The 16631-nt window shown below is 42.7% G+C and overlaps 1 protein-coding gene across 1 annotated transcript in view; it reads left to right on the plus strand.

Moving 5' to 3' along the window:
• FAM107B (family with sequence similarity 107 member B) overlaps positions 1-14843 on the plus strand; it is a 48200-nt gene extending 33357 nt beyond the window's left edge. Inside the window, exons 2-4 of the mRNA XM_066592029.1 lie at positions 6825-7008; positions 7676-7826; positions 9175-14843. Of these exons, the coding sequence (XP_066448126.1) occupies positions 6881-7008; positions 7676-7826; positions 9175-9291 (396 nt within the window). The 5' untranslated portion in view covers positions 6825-6880 and the 3' untranslated portion in view covers positions 9292-14843. The remainder of the gene's footprint in view (positions 1-6824; positions 7009-7675; positions 7827-9174) is intronic.
• The last annotated feature ends 1788 nt before the right edge of the window (positions 14844-16631 follow it).

The following is a 16631-nucleotide window of genomic DNA, read 5'->3' on the forward strand; positions in this document are numbered from 1 at the left end:
ACTGTTGGGGTCTAGGAAGCTAGGTGCACCCTAAACGGAACGCTACAGCAGCAGCAAAAGCAGGGCAAGCACAGTCATCACTGCAAGTGGCCGGAGGGGACGTGAACAGGAGGGGAGAGCTGGTGGACAGAGCAATGGTGATGCATGCACTACAAAAGCAACATCATGAGTATGAGCGGGCATCTAAAATACATAGGGTTAATGCAGCTGACCCCAGCTGATACCAGACACTGCTATCGTATGGGAAGTACAGAAAGGAGATTTCAACAGCAACTGCGCCTGCAGTATCAACCCTAACCACTGCGGGTGCGCATATTAGCCTCTTACACTCAAGCTCAGTACTATGGAGCAATTCTAGCAACCTCATTGGTTCTGATTCACAATTCAAGCAACCTGATTGGTTGTTTTGGTTGTCTGATTCAACCTGATTGGTTGTTAGGGCCGAGCTTGAGAGTAATCTAGATATATGCCTGTGGTGCAGGCAGCACGATCTGCTCTGTCCACACTGTGCGGTACCAGGAATCGGCTGATTGGGGGGATCTGGATCAGCAGACCCTGTTTAATTACCTATGCTGCAGAAATTCATCACTAGAAACACTCCCAAAGTACCAGACAACCCCTTGAAATAGATGATTTTGGGGAGAAAATATCTTTTTATTAATCAGCAACTGGACAGTTCGTTTAACCCCTTGAGTGGCACGTCCGGAAATTTTCCGGGACGAGCTCCACTGCTCATAGCGATATAGCCCGGAAGATTTCCGGGCTATGTATCACTATGGGAGCTGCAGAGCACAATGCCACAAGCTGTGACAGTGTGCTCTGCCTGCACAGTCCCACAGAGAACAAAGCAAGGGCTTTGAAAAACCAGCAGAAGATATTGCCGATATGCCGACAATCTCCTGCTTTGTTTACAGGTTGCCATAGAGACCATCGGCTTGTCAGAAGCAAGCCGATGGTCTCTGTGGCAGGGAGAGCTTGCTGCTTGGCTGTGAGGACAGCTAGGTACTAGCTCTTACAGCAGAGATCAGAGAAAACCTCCCATCTCTGCTGTGTTAACCCTTTACATGCTGCAGTCTGTGACTGCAGCATGTAAAGGGCTGTCACCATCAGACCCCCGGAATGTGATGGGTCCCTGTGGAAGTCCTGTAAAGGGACAAAAAAAAATGTAAATAAAAATTAAAAAAATAAAATTATAAACACTTGTCTCCCTTTTACTTTGTAAAAAAATCAAAACTACAATCACACATGTGGTATTCATGCGTCGTAATGACCCAGAGAAGGAAGTTAATACATGATTTAACCCCTTAATGACATGGCCCCTTTTTTTCTTTTTTCCCCATTTCTTTTTTTCCTCCCTCCTGTTTAAAAAATCACAACTTGTCCCGCAAAAAACAAGCCCTTATATGGCAATGTCAATGGAAAAATGAAAAATGTATGGCTCTTGAGACGCAACTGCAAAACTAGTTGAAATTCAATGATTAGACCATTTTAAAAAACCTGCCCTGGTGGGCACAACAGGGTGGTAGGAAACCCGCCACTCAAGGGGTTAAAGGGGTATTCCTGTTACAGCAAGTATATACTATCCACAGGATAACTTGCAGATCATTCAGTGGTTTTCTTATGTCAGAACTTCGGGACATGTTGGGGGTGGAATCTCAGGATTGGTGGGAGTCCCAGCTGGCACGTGTTAAATGTAAGTTTAGACGAACGTTGGACGAATCCGCTACAGTTCCTTTTCTGCTTGCCTAATTCTTTGTTATCGAGGGAGATAAGCTGCTACTAGAGGTGTCTGATGGCTGCTCGCTGCTCTGTGAATGGGATTTGGGATTTCAAGAAATGTCGTCTCTACACTGCGGGAAACATCAGCAGCGTAAATTGACCTGTGTAGAGTTTAAATCTGCAGCACTTCAATTTATGCTGTTGACTTCATCTCTCCAAATGAAGAGGATCAAATCGGAGTTTAAATCTCCATGTAGAATGTGGATTTTAAGGCCACCTTCACACAGGGAGTAAATGCTGCGGAATTTCCTCAGAAAATCTGCAGCATTCACAGTGCAGGAGATTTCAGGAATCTCCTTTTATGTGGTACGGAAAGTTTCTGAGACTAATCTGCCCCCTCTCAAACGCTGTGGATTCTCAATCTTCAGCACACCTTTTTATTTTGTCGGAGACCATTGAAATAGAAGGGTTAAATTCCACAATTGATCTGCAATTAAAAACTCTTCTGAATTCATACCATTTATGTTGCGCATTTCCAGTGGTATTGCTGCGGGTTTTGTGGGGGGGAATGCCCGCAGAGATTTTGGTGGCAAATTTATCACTGATCCGCAACAGAAATGTGCGGTTTTAACGTGTTCTTAAAGTCTATCGTGTAATATAAAATGCACTACATAAAGAAACATTTTGTTTGGCGTTTTTTGTACAGATTTCTGTAAAGGACTTAAACGCCAGAAGAATACATGTTTTTAATGCCCAATCTGGAGTGGAATATGCAAATTGGCAACAGTTGAGAAGGAGCCTAGCTAGGGAAATGATGCCTATCCCTTGCAGAAAGTGGGATTGCTGCCAGCCCTGCTGCAAGACTCATTGTGGTGACTAATGGAAGGACTGACGGCCGTTGGCGCTGGATCACAGGGAGGGGAATAAGTGCATTCTACATTATCTCAAAGGATCGCTGTTTGGGAAGAAATCACGTTTTCGTAAAGTTCATAGCCCATCCTTGGGCTTTCTAGGGAATCTTAAGGGTCCATTCACGAATCGCTCATGAGAGCGATCACTGCAGTCCTGTTGTCTGTTTTCACAATCAGGAATAACACATGCGATATGCTTTATCCATGAATGTTGGACAGCATAAAGATGGCTGTCCATGTGCTGTTCAAGGTGACTTGTGTATGGCCGTATAAATACGACGCCACGTGCAGTGAGTGCCATTTTTTAACTTTTTTTTTTTTTTCCATATTGTGTCCAGTTTTAAAGTTTTTTTTTAAAAACTTTAAGAACTCCCTTTCTTTGGTTTGCACTCTTGCTGTCATCACGATTGTAATTGGTTTGACTTTAACAATTGTCAGTGCCTTGCCCAGTTATTATGTAACTTCCCTTCTGGCTTACTGTTTGTAGAAGAATGTTCTGAAGTGTTACTATTACCCATGAACATTCCATATCCTTGATTCATTGTTGTCCGTGAGCCTCCTGTCTCCTTTTACAGAAAGTGAAAATCCAGCTATTAAGCGTTCCAGCAGCAAGAATACACGTCTATACATGAGCGTTCCTCCCATTTGTACGAACCTGAAGTCAAGTGATTTGTTGTATCCGTCAGTAGGCAGCTAAAGGTCATTCACACAAGCGGGTTGTTCTCAATGAAATGCTTTCCCTGTATGTATGCAGGGAAAAGTGCCAAAAAAGTGAATTTTGCAGCACCTGAACTATGAGGGGAATGTAGTTTTTATAAGTCTCCACTGCCTTCTCTCCCTATTGTCACATCATTACAGTTCACCACGGCAAACAATCTGGGGCCATGAGTGCTGATGCCCCATTATCATGTATAACTTATTCACATCCAGAAGTTATAATCTAATAAATGATATACACTTGTGGTCAGCCTTCTTGGCACCCCTGAATATGAAGTACACCATGCAAAATATCTCATCTGTCCCATGCAGAAAGGCACAGGACACAACAATGAAAACTTTGCATGACAAAACTATGCAAAATTGAAAACAATACCAGGGCATGATTAATGGTACAAATTACAGAATCTGCCTAACTTATGATGACTAAGAAGTTAGACTTGTCTGTCACCACCTTGTCAGTGCTCACATCACGACTTTATAGCACCACCTGTGAGGATTTTCGGGGGGGGGGGGGAGTTCATCAAGCGCCAAAGGCTCAGCAAGCTGAGTTGGCGCTCTATGAACCAATCACAGCCATTCATTCAAGGGTACCCTCTAAGGGTACATGCACACGGGCTTTAAAATGTTGTGCCCAAGTTTCTCAAGTGCAACTCTGATAGGTCGGCACACGGACATCCGATCATCTGACAAAGATGGGACATGCTGCAATTTCTTTTACTCTGACTCTTCATCTGAGTAAAAAAAAAGCCCCTGTGTATGCACCCAGTCAAATAAATAAGTGCTATTTTCTTCCGATTTTTCAGATTGGGGGAAAAAGTCTGTGGGCGTGTACCATTATGCTAGTATCCTGATGGTATACGTGACGAATTTCAACTTACACATAGATGTAGGGCACGATAGCAGGCAAAATGGCAAGTCAATATCCAGAATATAAGGACTAAGCTACATAGCAGAACTACTTTCCTAGTAAGCAAAATTGAATTTTGTGTAATACTATGGCAATGGATAATTTGATATAGGCCAATGGGGTTTAGGTTATAGCATAGTTCTTGCAGGTATCCATATTTTGGCCAAAATATCAATATCTGTAAGTATGGCCACTGGCAGTGATATTTTTTTATCTATTCAATGGAGATGTTCTCTTTCTGTGGTTTGTTTGATTATAGTGTTGGGTCCCGTAAGAGGACAAGGATTCTTGACGTGGGCTTGCGGCCTTCCGTATTTTGGCAACGATTAATACGAGGTATTTAGATATTTTTATTTTTGTAGCAAGCAGTCTAACTTTAAATGCTGGGGAGCCCAGGGTGGCATTACCAGTTTGGTTTACTGTTAGGGCTCATGTCCACGGGCAAAATGTGATTTAAAATCCGCAGCGGATCTCCCGCGCGCGGATCCGCACCCCATAGGGATGCATTGACCACCCGCGGGTAGATAAATACCCGCGGATCGTCAATAAAAGGCATTTAAAAAAAAATGGAGCATGAAAAAATCTGGACCATGCTCCATTTTCATGCGGGTCTCCCGCGGGGACGGCTCCCGCGGGCTTCTATTGAAGCCTATGGAAGCCGTCCGGATCCGCGGGAGACCTAAAATAGGAATTAAAAGCATTTACTCACCCGCAGCGGGCCGCGAAGCTCTGCTCTTCCTCACGGCTGCATCTCCCTTGCTTCGGCTCGGCGGATGTGCCCGGCGCATGCGCGCGGCACGTCGACGACGTGCCGGCGATGTGCCGCCGGCGTCAGGAATTCATCCGCCGGCCGAAAATGAAGATCCGGCCGTGAGGAACAGCTGATCTTCGCCGTCCGCTACGGAAAGGTAAATGCTTTTAAATTGCTATTTTCAGCGCTCATGTCCGCGGGGCAGGAGGGACCCGCTGCAGATTCTACATGTAGAATCTGCAGCGGATCTGATTTTCCCCGTGGACATGAGGCCTTAAGCCTCCTGTCCACAGGCGATATTTCACTGCGTTACCCGCGGTGATGATCCGCACACGGGTAACACAATGAACGCTTTCCATAAGAGAACTATGGAAAGTGCGGTCCGATGTAGACAAGAGAAAAATCGCAGCGGTTTTCTGCTCGTGCAGAAAAAATAGTGGCATGCTGCGATTTCCCCCCCCCCCCCCCTCTTCCCGATGAACCTATCATAATGATAGGTTCATTGCGGAAAATCATGGTGTCATTAGTGCTCCCCGCGGTGGTATATCGCACAGTTCATGGACAGCCGGCCTTAAGGTGCAGGGCAGTCCGCCAGGATGCATCGTATATGGCGTCATGCATAGGTTGTAAGCCTGCATGGTGCACCACTCATCAGTTGGTCTGGCATCCTTTTTTATGTTTTATGTTATCTATGTGCACATATAATATGCCGGCTCTCCTCTCAGTATGTGGGAGGGGTGGGAGGGGCTTTTCATCATTATATTGCACCAGTCCTTCATATTGCAGTTTGGCTTTCTACATTCTGATGGTTGTGGTTCTATACCTGCCCTTCTGTTATGGATTAGTCTATCAGGAAGTATGGCTGCTAGCTGTAACTTTTTTTTTCAATCGATGCATCCTTTTGTGATTGGTGTGTCAAGTCGGTCAATCAGTGTTTGTTCTGAGGATTCACCTGTATCCACTTCATCTGTAGTTGTCACATGTGTCCCCTCAGTGGGTGATCCTGAAAACCTGACCTGTTGGGGTTCATTGCAGGACTGAGAAACCACCATAAACAAAGCAGTATAACTTGTGTCGCCTTGCATTAGTAAGGATGGAAATGATGGCACTTGCACCACTCTGAGCCAATCTGTTTTCTGCACCTGCAACAGTCCGATGACCCCATCTTAAGAATTCCACTGCCCATGGATAGGCAGATGGTGCGATCAGAAGACACCTGCTTAGGTTTGCCCACCTCTTATACATGTGGCATTATTACTGGGCGAGGCTCATACACTATATGACCCATGCCTCAGTGGAGTATTTTATTATGTAAAACTGGTGTAGGAATCTAACATTGTCTCCTATTGAATGCACATGTGCTAATGCTTGTAAAGTGAAACGCTGTCTATAATAGGTTTTTTCAATTTTTATTTTTTTAAGCAAACTGCTCACTTCTAACTGTTTTGGTTACCTTGCATAACTGTTGATAGATATATAGGGGATTTAATAAAGGAAAACAAACCACTATTGCATTTTGAGTGTTTAAATGGGTTGTCCCACCTCTACTTGTTTTGCTGCAGGAAGCGGACTGCTCTATACATTGCACAGTGGCCCAGGTTGGTACTGCAGGCTGAGTCCTATTCACTTTAGTAGGACTCAACCTGCAGTACTAACCCGGGCCACTGTGCAGTGTGCGGAGCTGCTTCCTGCAGCAAAACAGCTAAAAGTGGGGGCAACCCCTTTAGCTTATTTTTACCTGACACATTATAGACAAAAACGATGATAGGACTATTATCACTAGCAGAAGTAACGATGTGCTTTGTTTTTGTTGTAGGTCACGGTCTGACTGATTCGGAGTTAGGGGACACTTTTATAGCTGTGAAGAACATTATGGCTGAACCAGACTACATTGAATCAGATAATGCAGAACTAATAAAGCCCCATAAATTAGTAAACCCTGTGAAGGGGTCCAGAAACCACCAGGATCTTCATCGGGAGTTATTAATGAACCAAAAAAGGTAATGATGGAAATCTGGATGAAGGTGAATTTGTTTAATGGTTATGTGGGCAGTAGAGATAAGCGAACCTACTCGGCCACGCCCCTTTTTCGCCCGAGCACCGTGATTTTCGAGCACTTCCCTACTCGGGCGAAAAGATTCGGGGGGGCGCCGTGGGTGAGCGGGGGGGGAGAGAGAGTTTTCACCCGAGTACGGAAGAACTCGAAAATCGGTGCTCGATCGAGGAATTACTCGAAACGAGTACGTTCGCTCATCTCTAGTGGGCAGTCCTAAAACTGGTGCATATAGCTTACTGCAGATGTAACCCCATTCAATTAATATGAAGGCTAAGTTGAGTGTGAACAGTCATGTCCAAGATCATCTCCAGCTACAGTAAACCTATCCAAATACACTGTAGTAACTTACCCAATGCAGCAATCAGAATGAAAATTGAAATGTACATGGAAATCAAACTTTCCGTGATCAGACTAGCTAGAACCAAGATTCTCCACACTCAACCATCAGCCTTTACAGGACTTAAAGAAATGCCATACAAATAATAATGAGGGTAACTGATAGCAGTGTTTCAACGAGCTGTTCTAGAATGCAGCACCACCTTCTAGGAGTTACGATCCCTTTATTTGTGTTGTATGAATTAGTACTAAAATAAATCCAATTCTCTTTCTAGAGGCCTCTCGCCCCAGAACAAGCCGGAGCTGCAGAAAGTGATGGAAAAGAGGAAAAGAGATCAAATTATCAAACAGCAGAAAGAAGAAACTGAACAGAAAAAGTCAGACTTTGAGCTAGAACTAGAAAAGCGACATCAGAAACTGGAAGAGGTGAGACTTGCATTTACTCTCCTTGGTCAACGGAGCGTAAAGAAAGCTGATGCCTTCATTAAGGGAGTTTTCCACGGAGCGTCGGGATATACAGGGGTCAGAGTAGAAGCACTGCTCCAACCCGTGTAGTGGTCGGCGCTTGTAATTGCAAACGCAGCCCTCATTAAAATCCATAGCAGCTGCACTAGTAATTGCAGATTGAGGTCCCATTGATTTCAATGAGAGCTGCATTTGCAATTACGGGCTACACAGGGGTCGGGGCAGTGCTTTCACTCTGACCCCTGTGTATGCCGGTGGCCGCTGAGAATACTGTCAAAGGGATTTTCAAAGATTTATTATTTTTATTTTTCCCCTGCTGCCCATGCTCACAAATAAGGAGCTATAATTCCCTATGCCAGGTGTAAGCAACTTCACTGCTGCACCTTTATTCTACCCGCCTAGGTTCTATTTAGAGGCTGCAGTCAGCCTGTTGATGGGCGCATCACAAGCTACTGCAGCCAATGGCAGACCTCTACAGTCGACCGCTGAAGTGTCTCTAGATCTGCCAGGAAGACCCAACAAGCAGCGAACACTGCTGAAGGAAAGTGTGATTGTTCTCAGAAAGAGAACCCAAGTAATCTTGTAGATATGATACCTTTTAATGGCTAACAAAAATACATAATGTTACAGCAAGCTTTTCAACTTTTCCTCGGACATAACAGAACAAATCTAAATACGTATTTATATAATTGCATATACATGTGATCACATGGGAGGGCACAGACATGGTGTGATTAATTTGCACTGTGCCCTCCTTATCCTGATCTGTAATTAATTTCAAGTGCAAATTAATCACACTGTGTCTGTGCCCTCCCATGTGATCGTGTATATGTTTTTATATAAATCCGTCTTTAGATTTGTTCCATTATGCCCGAAGAAGACCCCTGAGTAGGTTCGAAAGCTCGCTAGATCACCTTTTAATGGCCAACAAAAATACATGATCTCATATCTACAAGATTACTTGGTTTCTCTCACTGAGAACAATCATACTTTGCTCTACTGGCAAACGCGGTACCAAACTTTTTCGTTTGACCGCTGAAGGGGCACAACACTTGGATGGCCGCTGCAGTTCCCTCATCTCAGCGATCTGTGCGGTCTCAGCACCAGGACCCCTACTGATCAAACTTTTGACTTGTTGCTCTGAAATGACAAAAGTTTGTAAAGTGCAGTTACCCCTTAATCTATGTGACCAGCTAGCGCTGCCATCCATTTTCTTGACACTGCTTCCCTCAGAGTAGCAAAAATAGTCCTACTATTTGCAGATGTAGAAAGCCCCGCTAGAATCCTAACATTTGTGTCTTTATTACAGATGGAAATGGAAAAGCATAAGACTGAGGAAGAACAGGAAAACAAGCCAGAGTTTCTCAAGGTCAAAGGCAACCTTCGTAAAATGAATCAGGAAATCTCCAACGCCAACAGTTCTTAGACACGGGGATACAAGGGCATTCTAATTCACTGTGGAAATACGGTTGTACTGGACTAGAGATGGATCTTTTGTTGGAGGCTTGCCTTAATGGATGTTTTCGTCCTCGAAGCTTTTCGGGACCTAACAGAGCAGAAACGCCTTCCAGTAGTATGATTAAGACTGTTAATTGCGGAGCTTGGAAACAGAGCTGACAGCTGACAAAGTGACCTTTTAATTAAAAGAAACTGCTGGTAAAATAATGGTTTGTGTAGAAGTGCAGAGAGCTGCATTACTTGGGCCTGCTCTCTGCACTCTTTGCATCACTTATGTTTTAAGCTAGTTTTTGCAGGGATGTGTCTTGTCTTAATGTCTTGAATGAAGTTTTTTTTTATGCTAAGGTAAAAACAAAGTAGTCTGGTGGTAGGATAAAGATCCCTGCGCCTTTACCGACCCATACCCTTAAGTGTTCCTGAGGTAGGTCTGCTACACTGGTTTCATGCAGAAGGCTAATGTTAGAGTGTATAGAGTGGTGTTTTTTCAACTTAAAACATTACCTTGAATTAGTAATCTTTTTAATAAAAATTTTATTTTTTTCATAGTTTTGTTGACTTCCATATTTCTTCAGGAATTGCTTTTTAGTTGGCCTTTGAGTCCCCTGCTACCCAAAACTACAGGGCACTTATTTCTATTACCTTAGATAATGCACCTATTAAGGATTTACCTCGTCCATCATGGTTTGTGTAAATGTCCCCAGAGGCACCATCACTTGGGAATTACTTTGTATAGTTTGTTGAAGGCTACAGGAGTAGGTCAGGTTATTAGTTTAGATTTATTCGGTTGAGAGAACCTGTATGACAATTTTTCATTACCCAACGGTCACGGACCATCCATTTCAAGGCAGGAAAACCCATGTTGGGCTCGGTCACACTGGCTTCTCAGATTCGATATTAAGGCTATGTTCACATTTTCACAATTTTTGGGGGGGCAATTTTTGATCACCTGTCATTTCCTGTGGGAGAGTGAAAAAAACGCATCGCACTTGTATGCCATTCAATGTGCGTGCACTGTGCTTTTAACATTTAACTATTGGAGCAACTTGCGATTCTATTTGTTTTTTTTAATTTTTTTAAATGCAAGTAAATCTGATGCATATTGGGTGTCTTTCGCATAAAATGCATAATGCACGTTTAAAATCGCAAGTAAACAAGAGTGATATAGGTCAGACTCTCTCAGGCTTTGCTCGTGTAAATATAGCCTAAGGCCGCTTTTTCTTTGTTTGAACCACAGCAAAAACAAAACATACGTTGTTAAAAACCTAATCCATTTTTTTTAGAAACGTGGGTTTTAACAGTGCATGTAGTTTTTTTGAAAAATGCATTTTTTTAAATGTGGTTTGTTGCTGCAGTGCAAAAACCACCAAGTGTGAACACCACTTAAAGACTACTTGATGGTTATGAACTACATTGACTTGCTTAATGAGATCCATCAGGATTCCATTTTTTGCCCTCGTACAGTAGATGAACCGTGTGAACAGCTTAATGGGGTATTCTGGGACTTGTCAGATTGGTTGGGGTCCAACACCTGCCACCCTCGCCATTCTGCTGTTTGATGTATGGAGTTGTGCTAGTTCTGGGGCACACAGTTGACTGACGAGGGTGTAGGACTCCACCAATCTCATCTTTATGATCTAGCCTGGAATACTTTTTCTTAAGATTTTTCCGAGGATTTTACAATAACCCAACACCATTTCCTTCAAAATTGACTTGTATGAAGTTTTCAAACACAACTGATCATTAGAAAACCTTCCTCTCCTTTTTGTTTGTCAAACCTGTAGTTACAATACGACATTCTTAGGTGATCCAAGTCTTCTACCAAGTCTGTGAATGTAATTTGCATATGGACGATCCATTTTTTTTTTGAACACTTAAAACTTTTTGAATTTCCAATGAATCCCTAAAGGCGAGCTAATCCTTACTCACTATGCATTCTGGTAAGGTGTTGCATTTCCTTGAATAGACAATCATTTATGCCTTGCTGATAATCTGAATGGACAGATCTTGTGGCTCACCATAAACTTACAGGGCCAACTTGGGTTGAAAAGACTTTCTTAATTTTTAGTATTCTTTTACAATTTTTTTTTCCCCTAACTTTTTTTAAGTCTAAAACAAGCTGTGTGACTTCTGGCTTGCATCAGTTTGTGTTTCTGCCCCTTACTTTCACCCCACTTTTTTTACTGTATTTATAGTGTTATTTTGGATGGTCGTTACCATGGTTAGGGGTCAGATTTCTCTACTTGTGTTTGTAGGGCTCAGTCCGTGCTGCACCTGTTTACTTAATCCTTGCAAACTTGAACAAGGTTGGTTATGCTGCTCATAATGTTTGTAAAATGTTTTTGTTTTTTTTAGGGAGGTGGGCAGCCAACTTTACATCTCTCCATGTGCCATAGATTATGGGAGTGTAGTATTCATGTTTCGGAGATGTAGTCTACACTTTCACATTTCCTGTAACTTACTGTGCCATTTGCATATTTTGGAGTATGATCAGAGGAAGTCAGTGTGTTTTTTTTTGTACATGCTTTTATTTTTCTCTTTGTTCTATTCTAATCTGGCTTTTTGTTGACCTCTCTTGTATGTTTGGGGTCTACTTGTCATTGGGTATGTGTGGAGTGTTCCTGATTACCTAGTTCACTTCTCTTTGTGAATGTATTTGTTCTACCATGCAGTGAATCTTAGGTTTAAAATCAAGTCTGTTTAACCAATTGTGAATGTACCCTGCGTTGTGAACCTATGAGGTCCAGCCTATTATCTGGTGGACTGGATTTCCTGGCTCCACAGGAGGTTTTTCTTATATAGATCTATTGTATTCCAACTCCCATAGGAAAGCAAAGCTGTGAATTACTACGGACATTCAGATCGATAAAACCTTCTCCCATGTTATAGGAAATATTAATCCAGTCTCTGTAACTAGATAAATATGTGAAAAGTGCAAACCCTTTCAGAATTATACCCAAATTAATTTCTAAACCTATCTTTACAGGGATTAGAACCCGTTACGGTATGTTTACACGTCGCTGACTTGCTGCATATTTTATAGCACATTTTACCCCTTCCATTTGAATTCAATTGAAAGGGTAAAATCTGCTGCGGATTCATACCAAAATCTGCAGCAAATCAGTGACGCATGAACACTTTAGAGTTCCAGATCTCCTGCATAGCCACAGGTAATGCTGATCTATAGAAAGGTGGAACTCTGACAACGTAATTGGCACAAAATGTGGGCATTAATGGCTTTGAAAATGGACGTTAAACTTTTTTGTTCAGTGTTACAGATCAGTTTCAGATACAAGATTCCAAACGATGTCCTGGAGTTTAGGCCATGAAACACAACCGTATTTGGCATAAATACAAAGTAGGAACATTTTTTTACTTATAGGAACAATTGCCACTTCTAGATATTTTCTACCTAAATTGATAAAGAATAGACCCAATACATGGTTTGGGATGAGGAATGCTATGGCTTAATTGCTGCCAAGATTCGGACCTGTCACATGGGATGGAATAGGCTATACTGCAAGCTGGGATAAACTGCACACCACAATCCACAGGCTGATGCGGAATTGAAAATGGACTAAAAACTGCATGTAATTCCCAATCTAAATCCAAAGTTAGACCTGTGGTTTTTAGAGTGGAATTCCGCAGGAACGGAATGGTTCCTTATAGCAAACAGGCTTTGCCGTAATAAGTTGTCTTCCCCTAACTGCTATTATTTCATTATTGTACAAATAAATGGGGCTCAGAACCATTTTGACTGTGATTAAGGGTACATCCAAAATAATAACTTCTATATACCCGGTGTATATATATATTTTTTTTCTGCAGTGGAAAATTCATGAAAAATTCACAGCGAAAGCCACATATGAGGCTGCGTTTACACTAGTGTTACTTTTTTCTGTTTGGCTCCATCCTCTGAGCCAAACAAAAAAAACTGGAAGTACTAGGTTTGGAAAATGCCAGACCCAGAGAGCAACAAACAGATCATTGACTATGATGGGATCTGCTGACTTCTACCCTGGTTTCCCCTCAAATAAGCCCTAGTTACACTACATTAAAAAAAATGCGTTACCTAGCAGGCTCGGTCCAGGTTCCTTCTGCTGCTCTCAAAGGTTCAGTGTGGTTCCCACAGTACTTGGACGCTTATACAACATCACTTCCTGGTTACGGGATTCATAAATCTCACCTCCAGGAAGCGATGGCTGGGATTGGCTAAGCAGCAGTCGAAGAACCAATCAATGCAACGCTAGATAAACCAATTGCAGCCTTTGCATTGGTTCATCCAGCGATGCATTGATTGGCTGAGCAGCGGTTGAAGAACCAATCACCAATCCTTTGTGGCTGAGAACTGCAGGAAGCATGTCAGAGCTGTGAAGCGCAGCAGGAGGGATGTGGACCTAGCCTGCTAGGCAAGTCAAGTATATTAAGACCTAGTACCTCTTTTGGGGGAAAAATTAATATAAGACGGGGTCTTTTCCAGGAAACGTGGTAGTATGCAGGAAGAAATCCTCTTGGATGAAACCTAACAGCATGCTGCACTATTTGTCCAGTAGATCATATCTGCCCTGAAGGCTCCATAAAGAGCCTGTGACACAAATGTAGACATAACCTCATTGTGGATTTGCTGTGGAATTGACCCTTAGCATTGCAAAGACTGATGCCCGCAGTGAGACTCTACAGTAAAATTTGACAAGCTGTGGATTGGAAATCTATGGTGAGTCAATTTTACTCTGTGGATTTATTTGTCTTGCAGCGTGTGAATGGGTTTTAGTAAAATCTCATCCACTATGCCCCTGGTTTCAGCACTGCAGATTGTCCACAGTTCCGCTGCCAAACGCGCACCGTGCTTAATCCCATGTGAAAATACCCTAAGAGATTAAAGGAAATACTCCTGGAAAAACAATATTCCTATTTTTATGTCCCTGTCCCATCCAGTTATTTCCATAGGGCTCTAATAATCCCCAATCTAATATATTATAGCATATTTAAGTCAGGCTGATGCCACCACTTCATCGGCCATGAGCCATGTCTTACACATCCTGTCTCCATAGTACGTTTTATGTCACATCTCATTGGTTTTAACTAAATAAAAGTTTTTGTTTTTAAACAAAGTTTTCTGTCTCAGGGGAACTAACTACTTTTACTCCACCTGTGTTTCTTGGTTAAAAAAATCAATCACTAATGAATATTGCATTCCTTTTTGGGAAGAACTACACCATAAGTGGAATTCCATAGCAGCAGGTCAGTTTTTGAACTTTTTTTTTTTAAATCCAGACATGAGGCAAACGTGTACTTAGTTTTTGTTTGCATTTTGAATATTTATATGCCTCTTCCTTTTGAATAGCAATCTATTTTTCATTGCATTTTAAGAATCTTGTCTACTAGTTTATATAAAGGGAGCCTATTTTGTTTTCCATTATACTATTTTGTATTTGCTGTAATATAATTGTTGTATTATGAAATGAAGGTTGTAAATCTCAGAACCAAATCTATGCTTAATAAAGTTACATGCTGTGCTATGCATCTTCGGTCTCAGGAACCTTAATTTTTAGTCGTAAATCTTAATTTTATTGCTTTTTTTTAAATTTTGTATTGGTAGGTTGAAACCAGCAGGAAACTTGTATGCCAGTGCACGGAGCCTGCATGGAGCTATTGTACTACTTGTGTCCGAGAGCTCCTTCACACTTGAAGTAAGGGTAAATGTAGACGGCCGGTTTGGATTCCGACTGCTAGAATTCTCGCAGCGGGATGCGACCCTGTGCCCCTGCAGTGACCCACAGCTTACCTGTCCGGCGTCTTAGCTCTGCTGTGCGGATGTGCCGGCTGGCACACAGCCGCACATACGCAATGCAGGGCCGACACGTCAGCGATAACGCTGCAGTGCAAGTCTCTGTGAAGCTCGCACTGAAATAGGACATGTCGAGATTTTGTTCCTGCGCGAGTTTTCACGCGGTCAAATTGCAGCTGTCTGCATAGGATTGTATAAACTAATGCAATCCTATGGCAGTGGGCAATGGCGGAAATTCTGCAAGAAATCTCACCACGGAATTTCTGCCCGTGTGCATTCAGCCTAACAGTGATATGCCGGTGTATGCAGGGTGTAGACAAAAAGACCACTCCAGAGCTATATCTCGCTACTGGTGTCCTATATACAAAATACCAATAGTGTACTTGAGTAGCATGGGTCGCTGCCCAATGATGTGGCTCAGGAAAATGGATTTCAATTTTGAGTTGTGGAGTAAAACCCAATTGCAAAGTTGAAGAGCAGCATGTAAGAAGCAGAAATCTGCTTTCCATGGCTGTAAGTCCTGTAGGGCCGCTCCTATGACTGACGTAAGGAAAGTGAACGGAAAGTGTCCTTCTGCTATGATGGGGGCAAATCATCCAGGAAGTCTGCAGGAGATTCGGGTACCAATCTACGCTGAGAGTCCCTGGTATGAACACCGGTCCAACAAGGTGATCACGCCAAATTCCAACCCACACTGAAATTTGCATTGTCTTCTTACTGGGTTGTGCTCTTACTAGTCCTGCAATGGTGACGTCGGCCCTGGACTGCAATGTTGACCGGCTCCATACATGTATTGTGGCAGCAGGAGGCCACTTCCAGTTCGCTTCCATTACTTCAGTCATAGTAGTGGTCTGACTTATAAATGCGGAGTGTATTTCTGCTTCTCTTCAACTTTGCTATTGGGCTTTAATCTCTCTTACAGGGGTTACAACACAATTGAAATCCATGTTCCAGGAGCCTGTTTGCCATTGTGTAGCACAGGGATTCCCAAACTCCAGTCCTGATGGACCTCCCCAAATCATGTTTTCAGGATTTCCTCAGTGTTGCACAGGTGATGTAATTATTGTCGGTGCCTCAGACATTATCACAGGCGTTCTTACTATAGGATATCCTGAAAATATGACCGGTTCTATTTAAGTATGCTATTCTTTCAATATATATAGCAGCAGTACTGATTAGTCTTTTTGACTATACCCCGTATACTCTTTCCCCGCTCTCCTCCTTCCTTCACATGCTGATTGACAGGTCCTTCTATATTACTGTGTACGTTTTGGCATCCTACTACACCTGATACAATAGGAAAGAGAAGTTGCCTCCTGTGACTGGATCATTGGATTATTATTAGAGATGAGCGAACGTGTTCTTCCGAGCTTGATATTCGTGCGAATATTAGGGTGTTCGGGATGTTCGTTATTCGTAACGAACACCATGCGGTGTTCTGGTTACTTTCACTTCCTTCCCTGAGACGTTAGCGCGCTTTTCTGGCCAATTGAAAGACAGGGAAGGCATTACAACTTCCCCCT

Source organism: Eleutherodactylus coqui, chromosome 2 (assembly GCF_035609145.1).
Source record: "Eleutherodactylus coqui strain aEleCoq1 chromosome 2, aEleCoq1.hap1, whole genome shotgun sequence".
Classification (NCBI taxonomy): domain Eukaryota; kingdom Metazoa; phylum Chordata; class Amphibia; order Anura; family Eleutherodactylidae; genus Eleutherodactylus; species Eleutherodactylus coqui.